The sequence below is a fragment of the Pseudorca crassidens genome, chromosome 12, assembly GCF_039906515.1.
Source record: "Pseudorca crassidens isolate mPseCra1 chromosome 12, mPseCra1.hap1, whole genome shotgun sequence".
Taxonomy (NCBI): domain Eukaryota; kingdom Metazoa; phylum Chordata; class Mammalia; order Artiodactyla; family Delphinidae; genus Pseudorca; species Pseudorca crassidens.
Genome location: NC_090307.1, coordinates 72,464,158 through 72,482,271, shown reverse-complemented (window position 1 = coordinate 72,482,271; position 18,114 = coordinate 72,464,158). Strand labels below are relative to the sequence as shown.

General features: G+C 49.6%; 1 protein-coding gene and 1 long non-coding RNA gene across 5 annotated transcripts in view; one reads left to right on the top strand and one right to left on the bottom strand.

Moving 5' to 3' along the window:
* Positions 1-637: 637 nt before the first annotated feature.
* On the bottom strand, positions 638-9,557 carry LOC137203722 (uncharacterized). Its single transcript, XR_010933261.1, has 3 exons — positions 9,430-9,557; positions 1,610-1,756; positions 638-1,016 (listed from the first exon to the last, which is right to left on the bottom strand). It is a non-coding gene; the product is annotated as an uncharacterized lncRNA (long non-coding RNA).
* SEZ6L (seizure related 6 homolog like) overlaps positions 7,403-18,114 on the top strand; it is a 199,466-nt gene continuing 188,754 nt past the window's right edge. The window contains exon 1 of one of the 4 annotated variants that reach the window (XM_067700410.1): positions 7,403-7,930. In XM_067700410.1, coding sequence (XP_067556511.1) covers positions 7,837-7,930 — 94 coding nt within the window. In that variant the 5' untranslated portion in view covers positions 7,403-7,836. The remainder of the gene's footprint in view (positions 7,931-18,114) is intronic. The other 3 variants (XM_067700411.1, XM_067700409.1, XM_067700408.1) reach the window with 3 other exon arrangements.

The window sequence follows — 18,114 nt, the reverse complement described above, 5'->3', positions numbered from 1 at the left end:
CCTGGCACACTGTTAAAATCAAGCACTGTTCCTGTCCTCCAACAGCGTGGTGTCTGGGTGACCATATCCTGCTACGCTTGAGGGGACCATGGGAAAAACTGGGAGGAGAATATCTCACCCAGATTGCGGGATGGGTGGGGAAGGAGGGAGGTTACAGGATCAGACCTAAACTGTGACTTGAAAAACTGAGTAGCAGCTGGCCCAGCAGAGATGTGGAAAGAAGAAGGGTAACCCAGGTGGCTGGAACAGTACGATGTGTGAACCATCAAGGGGAGAGGGACAGAATGAGGAGGGGAATTACCTCCAGGCAGGTCTATGAGACAGGAGGACAAAGGGCAGGAGTGGAAGACAGCAGAAGCTTTACAGCCATGCCAAGACCCCTGGCCTTCACATTATTGGCACTAGGGAGCCGTGGCAGGCTCTAGGTTATGAGGCAGTTTTGATCCCGTGCACAAGTATTGAGAGTGCGGCTGCCTCTGAGTGCTGGGGGGTGGCGCCTCCAGAAGAGGAAATAGCCTTTGTTTGGCAATTTTTCCACAAGCAATTTTATTCCATTCCCTTCCATCCTGTAGAAACATGAAGTTATCCAGAGAACATCACTGCCATGGTAACGGTAAGAGAAACAATGCACCCATTTGTGTAAAACTGTCCATAAAGCCTGTTTATTTTTCATACCATTATTTTAATAGATGGGGATGGCAGTGATGGGATGGGGAACAGCAGGCTTTAGTGGTGCCGCTAACGTCGCCTTTTCTTGAAACAACTTGAAATGCTCACAGGCATTCAGACATTGGCACTCAGATCATGTCTCCGGCTAGGAACTCCCGCTGCTTTAGAATCTTACGGCTGGGAAGCATCCCCTGTTCCCGGAACTGAAAGGCAGTATGGTCAAGTGGTTATAGACTCCCTCCTTGGGTTTGAGTTCCCGTTCTGTCACTGGTTGGTGACTGTTGGCAAATTTCATTACCCCTCTGAGCCTCCGTTTATTCACCTGCATCATTCATCCCCCTTAGAATCTAGGGGGAGAACACAGATTAGTACACCTGGAAACACATAAGGAAATAAGAAAGATGATTTTAGAGAGTGATACATGCTTAAAAGGATTTAAAACTGAGGAAGTTCTCTCCAAGGGGGTGCCGTTCTGGCTGACCACAGGATGAGAATGAGCCACGTGTGTACCTATCAGGAGGAAAGACCTCCCAGGCAGGGGATCAGCAATCACAAAGAATAAGAGACAGACCTGAGTTTGGAATGTTTGCAGCTGGACCTTCGTAAAGGGAAGCACAAGAAGAGGTCAGAGAGGGCAAAGGGGCCAGATCTGGAGGACCCTGTAGGCTAGGGTAGGAGTTTGGGTTACAATGATACAAACTCTTAGGGTGGTTGCAAGGATTAAATGAGATATTGAACAGTAAACTCCAAAGCAGCTGCTTGAAAACGTCAGCTTATCTTCTCACCAGGATACCTGCAGCCCATCATCTCTTGGGTGTGGAAGCTACTACCACAGAATGATCGAACTGCAGACCTGGGAGGGCTTTCAGAGATCACTTTTCCTAATTATTTTCCTTTTTCCTATGTGTGAATTAAGGATCAGAGAGGGCAAGGGACTTACAGACATCGCACAGGAGTCAGTGGGACAGCCTCTGGGCTCTCCGACTTCTGCCCACTCTCCCTTGGGCTCCTGGACTCAAGTCCATCCATGATCTCTAAAGAGAAATCCCTTGGTCTCTGTTCCTGCTGGTGCCAGGTGGTTTTCTTCCTGGGGAACAGTGTGGGGTAATGGAAAAACACAGAGCCTCAGAGGGTTATCAGACATTAGTCCTCTTCTCCCGCCCTCTTGTCCTCCTGGGAACAAAGGCTGGGCTTTGGCTGGGGAGCTGGAAGACAGGTCAGGTAATGGGTCAGCAGGGACCTGACAGAGGCTGGTATTTCAATATTCCATTATGAAGAGAATGGTGAGATAGGAGAGGAAGGCGAAGGGCTAGAGGATGTTTCTGCAGCTGAACAGAGCAGTACCGCCTTGCTTAATTTCAAGTGAGGCGAGTCACATGGAAAATGAGTTAGATTGGCTAAGTCCCTGATGGGCTTGGGTGTTTTACTGATTCTAAACCCTTAACCCCAGCTGGACTTTCCTCTGGTTCTAGGCATACAGAAATACACTTAACAAATCCTGTTAGAGAAGAGCTTTTTATGGCATTTGGGCCATGTCTTTTCACTTACAATCTGTATAATACATGATAATTCCTCCCGCTTACTGAGCACCTACTACAGCATGGGTACATGGTTCAGCACTGAACATGCATCCTGTCTCTTACTATTACAAAACCTCGGAAGTAGTTACTAACATCCCTTGCTTCGTATAGACAAGGAAACTGAAGTTCAGAGGTGACACATACAGGAGGGAGTTCTGACTCCCTCAAACTCAGACATGTCTGACTCCAGGTAAACCTGCTGATTCCAAAGGACTCAGGTGCTCATAGGGTCACCAAATATGAAAGTCTTAGAATAGCGCACAGGTGTGTACTTCTGTGCAGCTATAGGCTGTTCTTTATGGTCTGAAAAATGCGTGTCACCGTTTATAGTGCCAGCAGAGTATATAGATATACACAGTACCTTTTGTTGATTTTTTTTTCTCACCTTTGAGACTCAAAAACCTAAACCCAGGAAAATCTCCCGGCTGGGTTTGCAGGAACTTGACCGTGGGGGCCCCATCAGATCCTATATGTTTGTCCCTCTCCTTCAGCCTCCTTCCTGTTTCTAACAGTTTTTCCTGGTTTTCCTTCTTGTCTGGCCAGACAGGCCTCTGGAGAATGCACATCCATCTTGCAGGCTCACTTTGTATTCTGTAAACTTTCAGTTTGAAAATAAAGGCAAATCTCTGCTGTGCAATGGGCATTTCTCAAGAGCCAGGACAGGTGATAGAGACAGATGCAGCATTTTCGGGAAAATCAAATAGGCATAATTGCTTCTTTCCAGGTAATGCAGATGCACTGGATGGGGGCGGCTGTGTCACAGTTGATCATTCCCTTGTTAGCATCTGACCAGAGTGATGTGATAGCCACGGGCTTCCTGCCTGGGGGCTGCACAGGCTCAGCTTATGAAGATCGGGTTGAAAACACATGATGAGAAGATGCTGGTTTGATGCTTTGCCTGCTTTTCAAAGACCCAGGGTGGATTTGTCTCCTGGACTTTACTCTTGCTGGGTTTTTTTTTTTTTTTTCCTTTTTACTAGCTCCCTCTCTTTCAGTATGTCTCCTTTATATTCCATTTTTACTCTAAGACAGAAGATTTTTTCTCTTTTTTATTTTCCTCCAGTGATAAAGACGTTTCCAATTCCGGATGTTCCTAGGGGGAGAAATTGATGCTGGGTTTGGGCGGGGCAGGACTGTGAATAAAAATGGACACTTCCTATATTGTATGTTGATGGGGAGAGTAATTACTGAGTATAGACTACCTGGCACACTCACAGTCAAGCCCCTGGTTAATTATGATCTGCGTAGACAGAAAAATGGCATCAGAGAAATATGACGACAATGGCTAGCATTTATCGCCACAGCCCTTTTTCAATCTCAGAGCCTTGCACTTGCTGTGTCCTCTACTTAGAACATACTCTTCCCCAGATCTTCATCTGGTTACCTTTTTTGCACCATTCACTCCTCTGCTTAAATGTCTCCTAGCCTGGGAGGCCATCCCTGATCACTCAAAAGGAATGTGCCTCGTCTACTCTCAACTCATCTTGTTTTATCTTCCTCGTAGAGCTTTCTGAAATTCTTATCGAGGTTTTACTGTCTATCCCTCACCTGACATGGTAAGCTCCAGAGAGCAGGGACTTTGTTTTATTCATTTATGTATCCCCAGTGCCGAAAACGGTATCTGGCACGTAGAAGCTGCTCAAAAAATATTTGTTGAAAGGATGGATAGATGGATGGATAGAAGGATAGATGGAGGGATGGGTGGACAGATGAATGGAGAGTTTACTACATGCTACGTGCATTATCCTAAGTGCTTTATAATGATTGTCTCATTTAATCTTAAATGACAACCTTTCATTGAAGCAGCTTCAGAGAGGTTAAGACAGTTGTTAAAGGTCACACAGCTGTGTGTAGGAGAGAAATAATTCAAATTCAGTTCTGTCAGGTTTCAAAGCCCACTTTTAACCACTCTGCTTCCCCTGGCATAGAACATTAATCTTGAAAAGGATCTGGGCACTCAGGTTACCAGACTTCACTAGACTATCAGCTCTAGAGAGCAAGAGATGGAGTCTGCTGTATCCACAGCACCTTGCATAGAGTTTGGCACCTAGTAGTCACTCAATAAATAGTAGATGCTCAAACAATATTTGCAGATAGATGGGATAGATAGATGGAATAGATGGATGAGTGGGTGGGTGAGTGGGTGAGTGGGTGGCTGGCTGGCTGGCTGGATGGACAGATAGGTGGATGGGTGGATAAGGAAACAGAGTCCCAGAGAAGCTGGCGACTCACCTAAAATCACACAGCATATCAGCAGGAAAGAGATCGGAACTCAGGACTCCTATCCCAGTACTGTCTGGCTCACAACACCAAACATTTGAGGATGAAATTGAGTGTTTTCCTGGTTTGCACTGGGCTAAATGCTCTAGTTTATTGGTTCAAGGGATGCTCTCTGTAACCCTATAAACTAAGTGCTATTGTATCTCCTCATGTCACAGTGATATTATCCACTTGTGTCAGTCACCTCACATGGTAAGTGTTATTTTTATCCCTACTCCTCAGAAGAGGAATATAAGGCTCAGAGAGGTTAAATAACTTGCCCTTCTTACCCAGCAGGAAGAGGTGAGGCTAGAATCAAACTCTTTGTCTCCACTGGACCAATATTAGCTGCGTAAGAGCTGATTTATCAAGTGGCAACATATAAAGTAGACAGAGTTGTGAGCACACGTCATCTGCTCTGCAGAGAATCTGGGATTCTAGGCAGCAGTGGGTAGCAGGAAGTCCACCCTGATGCCAGAATCGAGGCCAGAAGTGCCCTATGGTAATAGAGCATAAGCCTGAACAAAAGGTAGACCAAGTACATGATATTGAGGGGGTCATTTTGCCTTCCTGAACCTCAGTTTCCTCATCTGTGATATGGGTATTGAAATTGTGCTCGGGGAAGATTTTCATCTGCAAGCTGCTCTGGTTCCTTGTAGAATTCTATCCCTATCATGGTATTTCTTCTTGGGGGAAAAAAAAAAAGTCAATATTGCTCTTAGAGAATCCCCTTATATTCCCACCATCCAATTTCAGATTACTGGGTCTGTGTCCCATTCTCTCAGGACTTTGTGCCATGTTTCAGCTGGCAAATGGAATGAATAAATCCCTGCCCATGTGTTCAATGAGTTAAGGGTTTGCAATGTCATTTCTGCCACATAAGACACCTGCATGCAAGCAACTGATCTTCGAGAGGCCCCGTGACTTTACCAAAAGGAGTGTCTCTGATGGTAGACTTTTATTCACGCTGGTCTCCTGGTAACAAGGAGGTGTGGAAGCACCAGGGAACATCCATGGAATCATAGCATAGAGGTAGCCATCAAATACCTGGGAAATAGCATATTGAGATGCAGTGGGTTCTAACTCTGGACTCAGGCCTGGCATTGAATCCTGTCCAAGTGACCTAAGCTGGGTTGTGCCGCTCTCTAGGGCTCAGGTACTCGTCTGTCAGATGGAGACAATCACACCTCACTGGCAGGATCATTGTGAAATTATATCATTATAGCACCTGGCAAACAGTAGCTGCTTATAAACATTAGTTTCCTTGCTTCCATGTGTGGAGCTGGCCTATCTCTGTTTTCCTCTCCCTTGCTTTCTCCCTTTTCCTTTTCCTCCGTCTTTCTTGCTTGTTTATGTTTCCATTCAACAAGTATTACTGTGAGCCTGCTGGATGCTAGCACTGTGTCAGCACTGAGCGGATGGTGATGAGCAAGACAGGCAAGGCCACACCTTACAGAGCCCCCACCCAACCCAGCAAAGCAACGGAGATGCTTCATCTTCCCCAAAGGAGAAATCAGCTCTTGGGCACCGTGTGCCTCAGCCTCCCCCTTTTTTTCTTTTTCTTTTTTGAGGTACGCGGGCCTCTCACTGTTGTGGCCTCTCCCGTTGTGGAGCACAGGCTCCGGACGCGCAGGCCCAGTGGCCATGGCTGACGGGCCCAGCCGCTCCGTGGCATGTGGGATCCTCCTGGACCGGGGCACGAACCCGCATCCCCTGCATTGGCAGGCGGACTCTCAACCACTGCGCCACCAGGGAAGCCCTCAGCCTTCCTCTTTATCAAAACTGATTGGCTTTACTGCCAGGAATGGAAACTTCTTGCAGCCACTGATGGGGTTTTATTGGGGGCTCTCTACCCCCCAGAACCTGATGCAGATCTGGACCTGTAGTGAGGACCCTGTAAAAGAACACTGAATGCGTGAGTGAGTGGGGAGACTTTGGGTGTGGAGGGTCTTTTGGAAACCTGGACCAGACTGCTCCCTCCCCCCTCCTTCCTCCTCCACCCAGTCAGCAACTCCCCCACCCATTCTTTATAGGGACTCCCAGCTCCTCCACTCTGCTGAAGGCATATTCCTCCCCGCTGCTGCCTGCAACCTTCTCTCCATCTGCTCCTCTGCCTGCTCAGGCTGCAACGTGGGGATAGTGTGGCAAGGTGGAGTGGAGGGAGGGAGAAGGAGGGCTTTCTAAATTGGGGTGACAGGCCTGGGAAGCTGGCTGGGTCTGCAGAAGTAGTCCACACAGTGAGTCTCCAGGAGTGGGTGCAAGCTTGTCCCCGTTCCAGCCACTGCCTGTGCCCAAGCATCTGCCTGTGCCCCCCCATCACCCCTATTTGTGGAGAAGAGACAAGTTGCTGAGAATCAGGGCTGGGCAAGAGCAAAGCGGATGAGAGTAGGCCTTGAACTCCAGCTCAGATGGGGGAAGGGAGTACAGCAGGGCTAAAGGACTGAGCTGAGAGGAAGCCTTGGTGAGCTCTGGTGCCCCGTTAACAATGGAAATGTGAGAAACGGTGCTCAGATTAGAACATGGATAAATTTTCAGGTTGGGCTTCAGGGGTGTACAAAGCCCCCGGGTATTGGATGCACAGTTTTGTGGCCATTTGTATCCTTCTAGGGAGATTGACAGCTCCCATCAGATCCACAGAGTTTGAGACTTTCTAGGTTATGGGGACTCACTTTGGAAATGCGGAGGGCTGTCAGGGAAGAGGCTGGCTGGGGCCGAGAGAGCTGAAGTTGGGATCTCTCCGAAAGGCTGAGCAATGGAAAGCTCTAGGCTGCGCACAGGCTGAGGGCTGCGCTCGGTTTTGAGGCCTCCATCTCACCTTCCGGAAAATGGTCAGGACGCTCTCCAGCCTCGCCTCGCCGGCGCAGGGCTGCAGTGAGCATCCGCCAAGAGGAAACGCTCGGCCCACAGGACGCGAGGGGAATCGGCGTTAAACTTTGCAGGGCCGACGGGCCAGCGGCCAGAGGAGGAGGCTGGCACCCCGGGCGCGGCCGGCCCCTCGCGCTCGCTGCCCGCCCGCCCCCTCCCTTCCTCCCCGCACTGGCTCGGCACAGACTCGGCCCCAGCCCCCTCCCTCCTCCCGCTCGCGCCTCGCTCGTTCGCTCGCTCGCCGGCTCCTCCTCACTCGCCCGCCCGCGCCCGGCGCAGCTTGGCCAGAGCGTTCGCAGGGCTGAACGCGCGTCCGCCCGGGGGGCTCCGGCGGCTGACCCCGGCCCGCGGCCCCCTCCCCGGCTCCCGCCTTCCCTTCCTCGCTCGCTGCCTCTCTCCTTCCCCGGCTCCCGCGCCGTCCGCCCGCCCCGCAGCCCGCGGCTCCGCGCCCCCCGCAGCCAAGATGCCCGCGGCCCGGCCGCCCGCCGCGGGACTCGGCCGGATCGCGCTGCTCCTCGCTCTGCTCCTGGGAAGCCCCGCGGCCGCCCCGGCAGAAGGTAAGCGCCCAGAGGGGCGGGGCGGGGGAGGGGGCAAAGTTGCCGCGAGTGCGGGGCGGCTGGGGGTCCTAGCCGACCCAGACGACTCGCTCCACGTCTGCCGGGATGTGGAGCGGGGGCGGCTGCCCAAATTCGGGACTAGGAACCGCGTCCCCTTGGCCCGGGCTGCTGGGAGTGTGGAGGTGGGGATGTGTCTGAAGGACTCGGGCGCTTTCCTGCCTCGGCCGCGGGCTCCCTTTCTTCCTTCCCGGCTGTGCGGCTGACTCCCCTGTGCAGCCCCAGAGAATCTCCTTGGAGCGGGGTCGCCTCCAGACCCCAGATTCCCGGAGCTCTCTGCAGCCGCACCCGGGGCCGGTTGCCAGGTAATTCTCACCCTTTCGGGGAGAGGACGAGAAGCGGGGGCAGCTGACCCGCCGTGCAAGTGAGGACTAGACTCGAACAGTGCGTCTGGGGGCCGTCGCAGTGCCGCGTCCTCCCACGCTAGGACCCCTTGCTTCCTTTTGGTTCAGGCTGCCCCGAGGGACCGGGTCCCTGGACCGATCCCAACCAAGTGTCTGGAAGCCGAACTTGGGTGTGGCTTTCGCCTGGAGGCCAGTGGAGGGGGCTCCGGGTTCTCAGAACTTAGCGGGGGAGGGAGAGGAGATCTTAGGTCACAGGCGGGAACCTGAGCGGACTCCCCCCTTTCTTCTCTCTTCAACAGCCGGGTGTCTCTTAACACTACTCTGAATTGGGGGCGGGGCGGGGGGTTGCTAGTTTCACCCGGCACGTGCTAGCCGGTTGGGAAGAAGGCGGGGTGGGGGGGGGTGTCCAAGTTTAGCGGAGGATGGCGGCTCCTTCTTCCCAGACCTGGAGCCGCACCCTCTCCTCCACCCCGCTGAGGTTCCCCAGGGAAAATTGTGGAGGGTGGTCAGGTGTGTGGGGCTTTGAGATGGAAAGGGGAGTATGGCGCCGAACTCATCCAAAACTAACCCGGAGAGCTTCGAGGGTTTGATGAGGCCACTAGGAGACCCCAGAGTGGTGGGAAGCGTTCGTAGACCTCGCCTTTTGAAAGGTCCAACTCCTGTTCCCAGTAACTCGCCCCTCACGTGGGAAAAAGCAGGCAGTGCAGGGTCTCCCCAGGCTGAAGACAACCCGGAGGGCACACACTCTGTCCATCTGGAGCCCCGTGTTTGGCTTGGACCGTCTTGACCCCGAGCTAGGGGACCGGCGGTGTCCCTTCTCCCTGGGGAATTCTGGACCCCTGGCGCGCGCACCTGCTTTCAGCACCGAAGACCGCGGACAGCTCTCCGCCCGCGGGCACTGGCCCTGGGTCTCCTTCTCTTCAACTCTTCCCCACGGCCTGGAGTGCCCTCCTCAGCATAAATCAGGCATTTTATCCCCCACCCCTTTCTCTTTAAATGTGGAGCCCAGAGTACAGAGCAAAGGAAATAACTCATCACCTTTTGTTTAACAAAGCATATCGTTAAAGAACCCCCCTTTTATGAGGCAGTAATATTCACAATTTACACCAGGTCTGGACAGTTTCTCTGGGAAAGATGGGAGAAGAGAATCGGCTTAAATAAGTCGTCTCCACCACAGCATGCCCTTTCTTAATTAGCTGTCTTTTCCAACAATGGCTTGGTGGCCTTGAACAGAGTCCAGATCTCCCTCCCTCACCCCCTTTTTGAATCTGAAAGCTACCCAGTGGCTTGCTGGCTTTTCTAAAGTGATTCTACCTCTGAGGACGGCACTCTCCGATATACCACCCTCCAGGAAAAATGTCTTAACGGCACATATTGAATTGTCATCCAAGACAAGGATTTCATATCCTGCTTCCTCCCCTGGCTTCAAACACAAAATGTGTGTGTGTGTGTTTTAATTTTTAAGACATTTTACATTATTTTTTCCAACTGCTCGACTCTGTAGCTAGCCAGCATATATTTTTAATTAACTTCAGGTCATTGCCAAATTAAAGTCAACCGGTGTACTACTTCAGAAGGTTCATTAATAACGGTGTGGTTCTGACTCCAAGACTGTGAGTCATAAGGAGGAAGTAAGGATAGCCTATGAGCGTTTGGAAACAATTGACCTTCCACAGTATATTCTGTTTTTAACGTGGAGCCCAACTTCCACTAATATCAGATGGAGACCCATTCGTCTCATGCCGTGTTGCAAGCCGGTCCTTCTGTTTGTGGTGCAGTGAGGAGATTTGTAAATACAGTACTTGAAAGAGACTTGTTGCTAAAGTCTTATGTAGGTCACGTGATTCTCTGGGCCATTTTGCCGTAAGGCATGAATAAGTATAAAGTATAACTTGTTTTTGAAGAGGCTTCCTATTGTCTAAGATATGCACATGGGGTATAGCTGTAACTACATGCCAAGACTGCAGAGCCTGAGTGTAATTTCTTTTCTTTTTCCTTGAATTAATAAAGTAAATTCAGTATTGCTTAATAAGACTCAAATGTGCGGCTTCCTCCAGTCTCTAATGTACCCCGTCGTTAGATTCACTTAAGGACTATTTTCATGGTGGATCGGCTTTTTTTTTTTTTTGAGCTGTGGAGTTTTAGCCGCCCCTGCTGGGGCCACCTTATCAAAGCCTGAGGGATTCTTGGGTTCGCAGGTCTCAGCTGGACATTAGGAAAATAATGTTATATTCCTTTCCTTCCTCTTCCCAGGCAAAAGGATGTTTCCTGATCAGAACGGTTTGTTTTCTAGTTTTGCTTACAAGTTCATTCCTGCTATTCAAAAAGCGATTCGAAAGGGCTCCATTTACAGGTCCTCATATTCGGTCCACATTCTGCAACATGCCATTGGCACAGACCTCCACTAGGGGCGCTCAAGCTACGGTTGGTGATTGAGGGCAGAAGAGGTGAATTCTGACCTTTGGAACCACCAGGTGTGTGCAATGCCAAAGGTCAGTGAAATGGAGCTCTCCTATTTCTAAGAGAAAAATTACTTGATGGTGCTTGATATACGCAGTGAAAAAGAGGAAGGAAAGGTGAAAAGAGGGAGGGGGGATGCCCCAAGGAAGGCATCATTAGAATACAGAGTCCAACTGCCCTTTTTTTTAATACCAGTTTGTGGTTTCTTTCATGGAGCCAGATTGCAAAACACCAAAGAGGCCATGGCAAGGCTGTTCTGAGGAGTTTGACTCAGCTGGCCACTGGGATTAGATTCCAGAAAAGAAGTATGTGGTTTTGGAATCGGAGCGACCTGGGTCAGGCCCAGCTGCGTTGTTTATGAACGTGTGACCTTTGTCAGGTCGATCTTCTCTGGGCCACCATTTCACTACCTGTGGGATGGGGATGGAGGTGGGGTGGAGATTAATGGTCCCAGTCTGGAAGGATGGTTGCAGTGATTACATAGCACTTATACCTGTAAGGCACCTGGCATGTAATAGATGCTCAAGTAATGTTTTCTCCCTTTTCTTCCCTACTTTCCGAAGAGCAAATTGCCCCTCCTGGTAGTCACCTGGAAAGCATGTCCTTGAAGTTGGTGTTGGAGATGTTGGAATAAATATCTGGATAATTTAGGCCCAAGTCGAAGGGTTGGAGGTAGGGTAACGAGTAGCCCAGGCGAGAAATTTTCATGACCTGATGCAGACTCCCTTTCTTTTCAAACTCTCATACTGTATCTCTTTGAACCTCAATATTACCACCAGAAAGCAGAGTTCACCGTACCAGAGATATAGGATAGCAGGATAGTGGTTGGAAGGAAGACCTAAGAAGAGAGTCTTCTGGAAAAAACAGTGATCCATTCATTCATTTAACATTTACTAAGCACTTCGTATGCATGCAGCGGGCCCTGTATTTGGTGCTGGAGACACAGAATAATACGATGAGGTCCTTATCCCGGTAATGGCAGCCTAGCAAGAAAGACACTGGTAAATCACCAGTGTCTACACCATGGGATACGTGTTGGGAGGGGGTGATTGTAGTCAGAGTGCAGGGATCTCACAGGTGGGTGTGTTTAATTCTGGCCGGAGGTAGTCAGTGAAGGTTTCCCTGAGTTGATAGCATCTGAGCTGGCCCTAAAGGGATGTGACAGGTACCAGCAGCCATGGGAGATTTCTTCTTTGGGGCAGTGATGATCCTGAAGAAGGCTTCACTTTCGGAACACATCACACACCTGTGGAATTGGCGAAACAGGAGCGAGTGGGCAGGGAAGGGAGGCAGTCACACACGCACACACGTGAGAAGGATGGAAGGATCCTGGGATCTGCCCACCCTTTTGGCGTTCCCCTGGGTTGCATGGGCCGCTGAGGAGGTGAGAGCTGGAGCAAAGGCCTGTGAGCCGCGGTGTTCACTGTTATCCACTAGAGGTTGTGATGACACCGATGGAATCCTCTCCGAAGACAGCCGAGCCCAGATGCTGAGTATAGACAGCAGTGCACAGCCCTGGGTGAACATTGCTTTACAGGATTTGCATATTTGCATAATCCTCTGGTTACTGTAGTTCCTCTGAAACCCTTTGGTGGTGGTGGAGGGTGGGGATTGGGCAGAGAACAGGGCTGCTTTCAGGGGAGGTTAAAAGGGTGATGCATTGGGCTGAGGTCAGTGGACCCCTGTGACGTAATTTACTAGACCATGGCTGGGACCGTGTCAGCGATGAAAACAGCATTTATTGAGTGTTGATTTCATTCCAAGCCTCGTGATGAGTGGTTTATATAGATTTGTTCAGAGCATCCTCACAACAGCCCCGTGAGGTAGATGCTGTTATTTTCCTAATTTTATGGTCGGGGAAATCGAGGCACAGAGAGGTTAAGCAATGTGTTGAAAGTCACAAAGCCAAGAAGTGGTTTCAGTCTGGCATCAAACCCAGGCCTGAGCCAGAATCCTTTAGAGCCATGCCCCACTACTGCCTCTTCCTTGCAGCATTCCCCAGGCTCATGTGCAGATTCTGCAGACCCCTGGGTGGGTTGGGGGCAATAAATACTTGTCAGGTGTGTGTTGGATGTGTCTCCTGTGCCTACACAGTTCCTGGCACATCGTAAGCACTCAAGTGAAACTGGTCAAATTGAAGTGAGTCATAAAGGGAAGTAGGCTACAATTAAAGTGTAGGCAATTGACTCATAATCATTATATCTAACGAGTACTTAATATATATTCAGCCCTCACATGGGATATTTAATCTCCACCATTTCTCTGCATTGTGTGGATGAGGGGCTGTTGTCCGTTCAGGAAGCTCACAGTTGTTAGCCAGGAGGTTGCAGAGGTAGGATTTGAATCCAGGTAGCCTAGCTGCTGCGTTTGTGAACTTGACTGCTGGGCACAGCGCCTTCCAAGCTGGGTCCTGCTGTGTTTCCAAGTGAAATGTGTACAAAGCATGCTTTCACCGTTAGTGTGCAGCCCGGCGGGGTGGGTCCAAACCCCAGCTCACCCAACTCCAAAGACTGACAGGACAGAAACCAAAATCAACTAGGATTTTCCCAAGCTCTTAATAGCTCTCAAAAAAAAAAAAAAGAAAAAAGAAAAAGCATAGGGGTTATTCTTCCCAGGCAGGGAAAGGAGACTTCATGAAAGAAGGTGGGAGATACAGCTAGTTCATTGGTTGATTTTGAAGCTGTGGCTGTTTGTAATTTCTCATGTTCCCAGGCCACTCAACCATCCATGGAGAACTCACAGTGTAGCTTGGTTTCTGTAAGCCCCTGAGTTCAGGACCTAAGCTCAGCCATCTCCTAGCCATGAGCCTCAATTTTCCCATCTGTAAAATGGATCACAGTAACCACTACCCCGTACACAAAGCTCTCCTCACAGGGCTGGGATGAGACCCAGGAGTCAAGATGCTTTATGCATGCCGGGAGTTCAAGCTTCAGGGAGATGGGTGCTGGCACGGAAAGCTGAAGACCCCAGACACCCACCATGTGTTTCTTCCTGGGCTTGTTATGAGAGAATTACAAACTATAACGTGCTATTTGACACTGAGCGTGCGCTACTCTGTGCCACAGGACCGTCCACGTGCTTACTCTGTATTCACTCATCTGATCCTCACCCAACCCTATCAGATGATGTCACTAACTACATGTTACTGATGAGGAAGCTGAGTCCTAGAAACATACAGGTGTCATGGCAATGAATGATGGAGTTGCTTAAGGTGTCATGGGCAAGCAATGATGGAGTCAGGATTCAAACCCGAGACTGGTTGATTCCAAAGCCCAGGTTTGTACTACATGCTAGAGTATGAGCATATAGGTGTCACATAGCAATGGATAAATGAAGAGCTGATGCAAATCCAGAAATCAAGGCGGTTTGACTGGCCTCCAGGAGGGGAGATGTCTCACCCAGTGGCAGATGCCAGGTATCTCACAGCAGATCACAAAGAGGAGAAAGAGTTCGTACCCACCCTGATGGCTTCTGGGTGAAGCACCCTTCTTGTCTTCTCATGCTGTTCCTTCATCCTGGACTGTCATCCTAGGAGGCTGAAGGAGTTCAGAGAGGACCAGATTAAATTCCCAGATAGCTGATTTAGCATCATGATTTTGAGCTATTTGCCTTAGCATTCTGAACCTATTCTGGCCTGGTATATAAAATGGGAGGGTCGTGTCTCCCTTGAAAGACTGTCAAGAATGTATGTAGCTATGTGTAGCCCATAGCAAGCACTCAATAAAAAGTTGCCATTATTGCTAGTATTGTTCACCTGGTGAACTTCTATTCATCCTTCAAAACCTAGTCCCTAATTGTCTCTTTCTATAAGACCTTCCCTTGCCTCTCTCCTCCTTATACCAGTTATGAATGATCTTCTGTCTCCCCGCTCAACGTGCTCTATTCCCCTATTATGCGTAACTCACACACTGATGTGTTACCAGTTTACATGCCTCCCTCCCACTAGACAATGAACTTTCCAAAAACCTCAGCTGAATCATACTCGTCCATAGCTCTCTTAGCCTGTATCTAACCCAGTGTAAGTGGTTACGTTTACTCTGTTAAATGACCTTTCATCTTAATCTTAGCGGTGAGGTGGTAGAGTCCTGAGATCTGCATTTCATTCCCGACTCCTCCTCCTATATCTGTGTGGTCTTAGGCAGCGGGTATGAGCCTTGGTTCCTCATCTGAAAAATGAGACTAAAAATAGAGTCCTACCTCATAGGATTGCCATGAGGAAAATCAATGAGATAATAGATGTGAACTCACTGAAGAATTCTACAAATAGGAAAAGGAGAAAGGAAAATTAGAAGATGAGGGAGGAGAGAAATTTTGTAAAGAGAAAAAACCCACCTTTGTGCAGACACGTGGCCACAAGATGGACCATTCATTGAGTGCTTGCTGAGGGCATCTTTCTTTCCAAGGGGAATATTGGTTGCAATTATTTACCCTGTGGCTTAGCTCACTTAATTTTAGGAACTTTCTGGACACCACACTGGTTGTTGTAGACTCTGCCTTCTCTTGGCTCCCTGGCAGCTGCAGAAACAGCAAATGCCCAGCTGAAAACTGGGAAAGAATAGCAAAGTGAATGAAAACCCAGGCTCTAGAGTCAGAACAATCTGAGTGTAACTCTGTTGCTTTTCATTAGATGTGTGACCTTGGACAAGCTGCTTTGTCACTCTGAGCCAGCATTGGGCCTCATTTGGGGGTAATGGTCTATTCTCTGCCCACTTCCCAGGGATCATGGGATGGAGGGGGGCTTGGTATAGAGATGCTCTGCCACAAAAATAAACAAGCTGCCCTTCCTGGGATCTGTACTACTCATCAGACAGTAGCAGTTCTTCAGGCTCCCCACCTGCCTCAACCCTCCCCCGATATTTTCATTTTATTGAGGAAAGAGACCCAAAGATGAGAAGGGACTGACTTACTCAAAATCCCACCGCAAGTGAGTGGCAGAGCCAGGACTGGAACCTCTGACTTGTGTCTTCTCACTTCCATTCTAAAGTGACTGCCTCCTCTTTAAGACAGCCGTAGAATCCCAGCTGTCCTCAAGCGTATGTTCTGAGACCCAAGGAGATGTGGCAATGAAAGCCTTAAGGGCATCTGTCTCCGTTAAACCAGTGGCATCCCTTACCCACATTGGATATTTACATTATGTGGCCATGGCGGAGTGGCTGCATTAAAGGAGCTTCAGCAGAAGCTGAAATCAAGCTCTCCCTCCCTCCTGTGCTGACTTGGCACCTGAATCTTCGAGGCATCAGTGGACCAGCTTGCACCTGGGAATGGAGCCATCCGAGCAGATGGCTCGAGTCAAGCAAGCAAGAGTAAAGCCAGGGAGGCTCAGAGAGGTGCAGGTCCCAGGCCAGGTGCACCTCCCGGGCTTCCTTGCCCTCACCGTGGGTTGTAGAGAGTGGCTGATTGAGAAACCCAGCGTGGGGCGTGGGGTGTAGAGAGCCAGGGAGGGGTCGCAGGAGGCATAGATGGTGTGGTCAGGACCAGCTTTGGGCGGAAAAGACACCAGGGATGATCCAGGGTCTGGAGGTGAGGGCAAGATGGGTGGATACAGGGGCTCCTACCCACCCTTCTTCCAGCTCAGACTCTACAGGTGTGCCGCCTTCTGTGGCAAACACTAGTCACGTGTGGCTATTTAATTGTAGATTTGAATTCATTAAATCAAATTAGAATTTGAGTGCCTCAGTCCCACTAGCCACATTTCAAGTACTCAGTAGCCCTGTGTGGCCAGCGGCTGCCATATTGGACAGCATGGAGAAAGAAGGTTTCCATCTTGACAGAAAGCTCTATTGGATGGTACTGCTCTGGACCACGGCAGTCCAGACACACCTCCCGACACTCAGCCTCTTCATGTTTCCTGGTTCAGGTTCCTAAGAGGAACATGGCTTGTCCTGCTCAGGCAGAAGTTTGGCCGTTTGTGTTTGATCCAATCATGTGCGGCTGGGATGGTAAGCATGCATGGGGCATAACATGGGGCCGTTCAGGTCTATACTGTGGGTTGAGTAATCACCACTAATGACATTTCACACACTTGCTCCGCTGCCCTCCACAGTTGCTTCCTCAGCCCTTCTCACTGCGAGGATGTGGCTCTGGAACTCGTTTTCCAGTACATCCATATTCATCAAGCTGTGACCTCACGGATAAACACATCCGAGGAAGCTGGAAGGAATCACAGTGTGTTGTAAGTGTCTGTTGATTGGGTTGACTCTTATTATCTCTCTCTGCTCAGCTGTTTTGTTGAGTGGATGCGTGAGAGGAGGGAAGGAAGGAAAGGAGGAAGGGAGGGAGAAAGGAAGGAAGAGAGAAAGGGAGAAAGAAAGAGAGAAAGGAGAGAAAGAAAGGCATTCTTTGGCCATGAATGGCTCAGATTTGGGGGGCATAGGAAAAAGCATATGTAGGAAATATACAATCTTTACATCATGTGGGTAAACTTAGGAAAAAACAATGTAGGGCGGGAGTTGATGAGAGGGGTCCTCTTAAACTGGTGTATTTAGGCATTTCAAGGTGATCCATCATCTCTGAAAATCAAGCTAGGGTAGAAAGTGAAGAGAAACTTCAAGATAGGGTCCCAGGAGCCCTCCCCATCCTTGTGAAAGGGTCTTCCGGAATGACAACAATGTCTTTAGAAGCAGTGATGGAGGCCAGTGGGAAAGCAGGGTGTGCTTTTTCAAACATGTTGTTCTATGGGTGGTTTTAGTAACACGGCTATTATATAAGGTTGTGATTTCTCCAAAGCTTTAACATTATGGAAACGGGGAGGAGGTGTTTAAAAGAACGTACTCAGAGTGAACTTTCTCAGAGTGGTGAACTCAGCCCTGGGTTAGGACTGAGACAGGCGTGAATGTGGATCCCAGCTCTGGCATTTATGTGCTGTGTGATGCTGGAGGAAGTCCTCTCATCAGCTCAGTTCCCTGGTTTCCATCTGCAAAACGAGAATAGAGTACTTCCTCAGCCTCCCTCCACAGGGTAGCTTGTGAGAATGCAATGCGTGTGGTCACTTCCATGCACAGCTGCAGGAGGCGCTATTCATACTGTAGTGTCTGTGAAAGGCTCCCCTGAAGTTAAGCAGTGCACAGCGTATGCAACTGTACGTGGCAGCCCTGAATGTGGAAGGGCACCACTAAACTATAAAGCGATTTGCACAGGGAGAGGGCCAGTGCTTCTCCCACTTCTCATTCCCTAAAGCCTGCTGATCAGGCCTGCACCTCTGTGCCCCTCTTTAGAGCAGGTTTACTGAGTTGTAAAGCTAACTGGGGGCCAACCACCTTGGAAATGCACGCAAAATATGTGGAATCAGGCCTTATTTTCCAGGGCTTTGGAAGGGAAATTTGC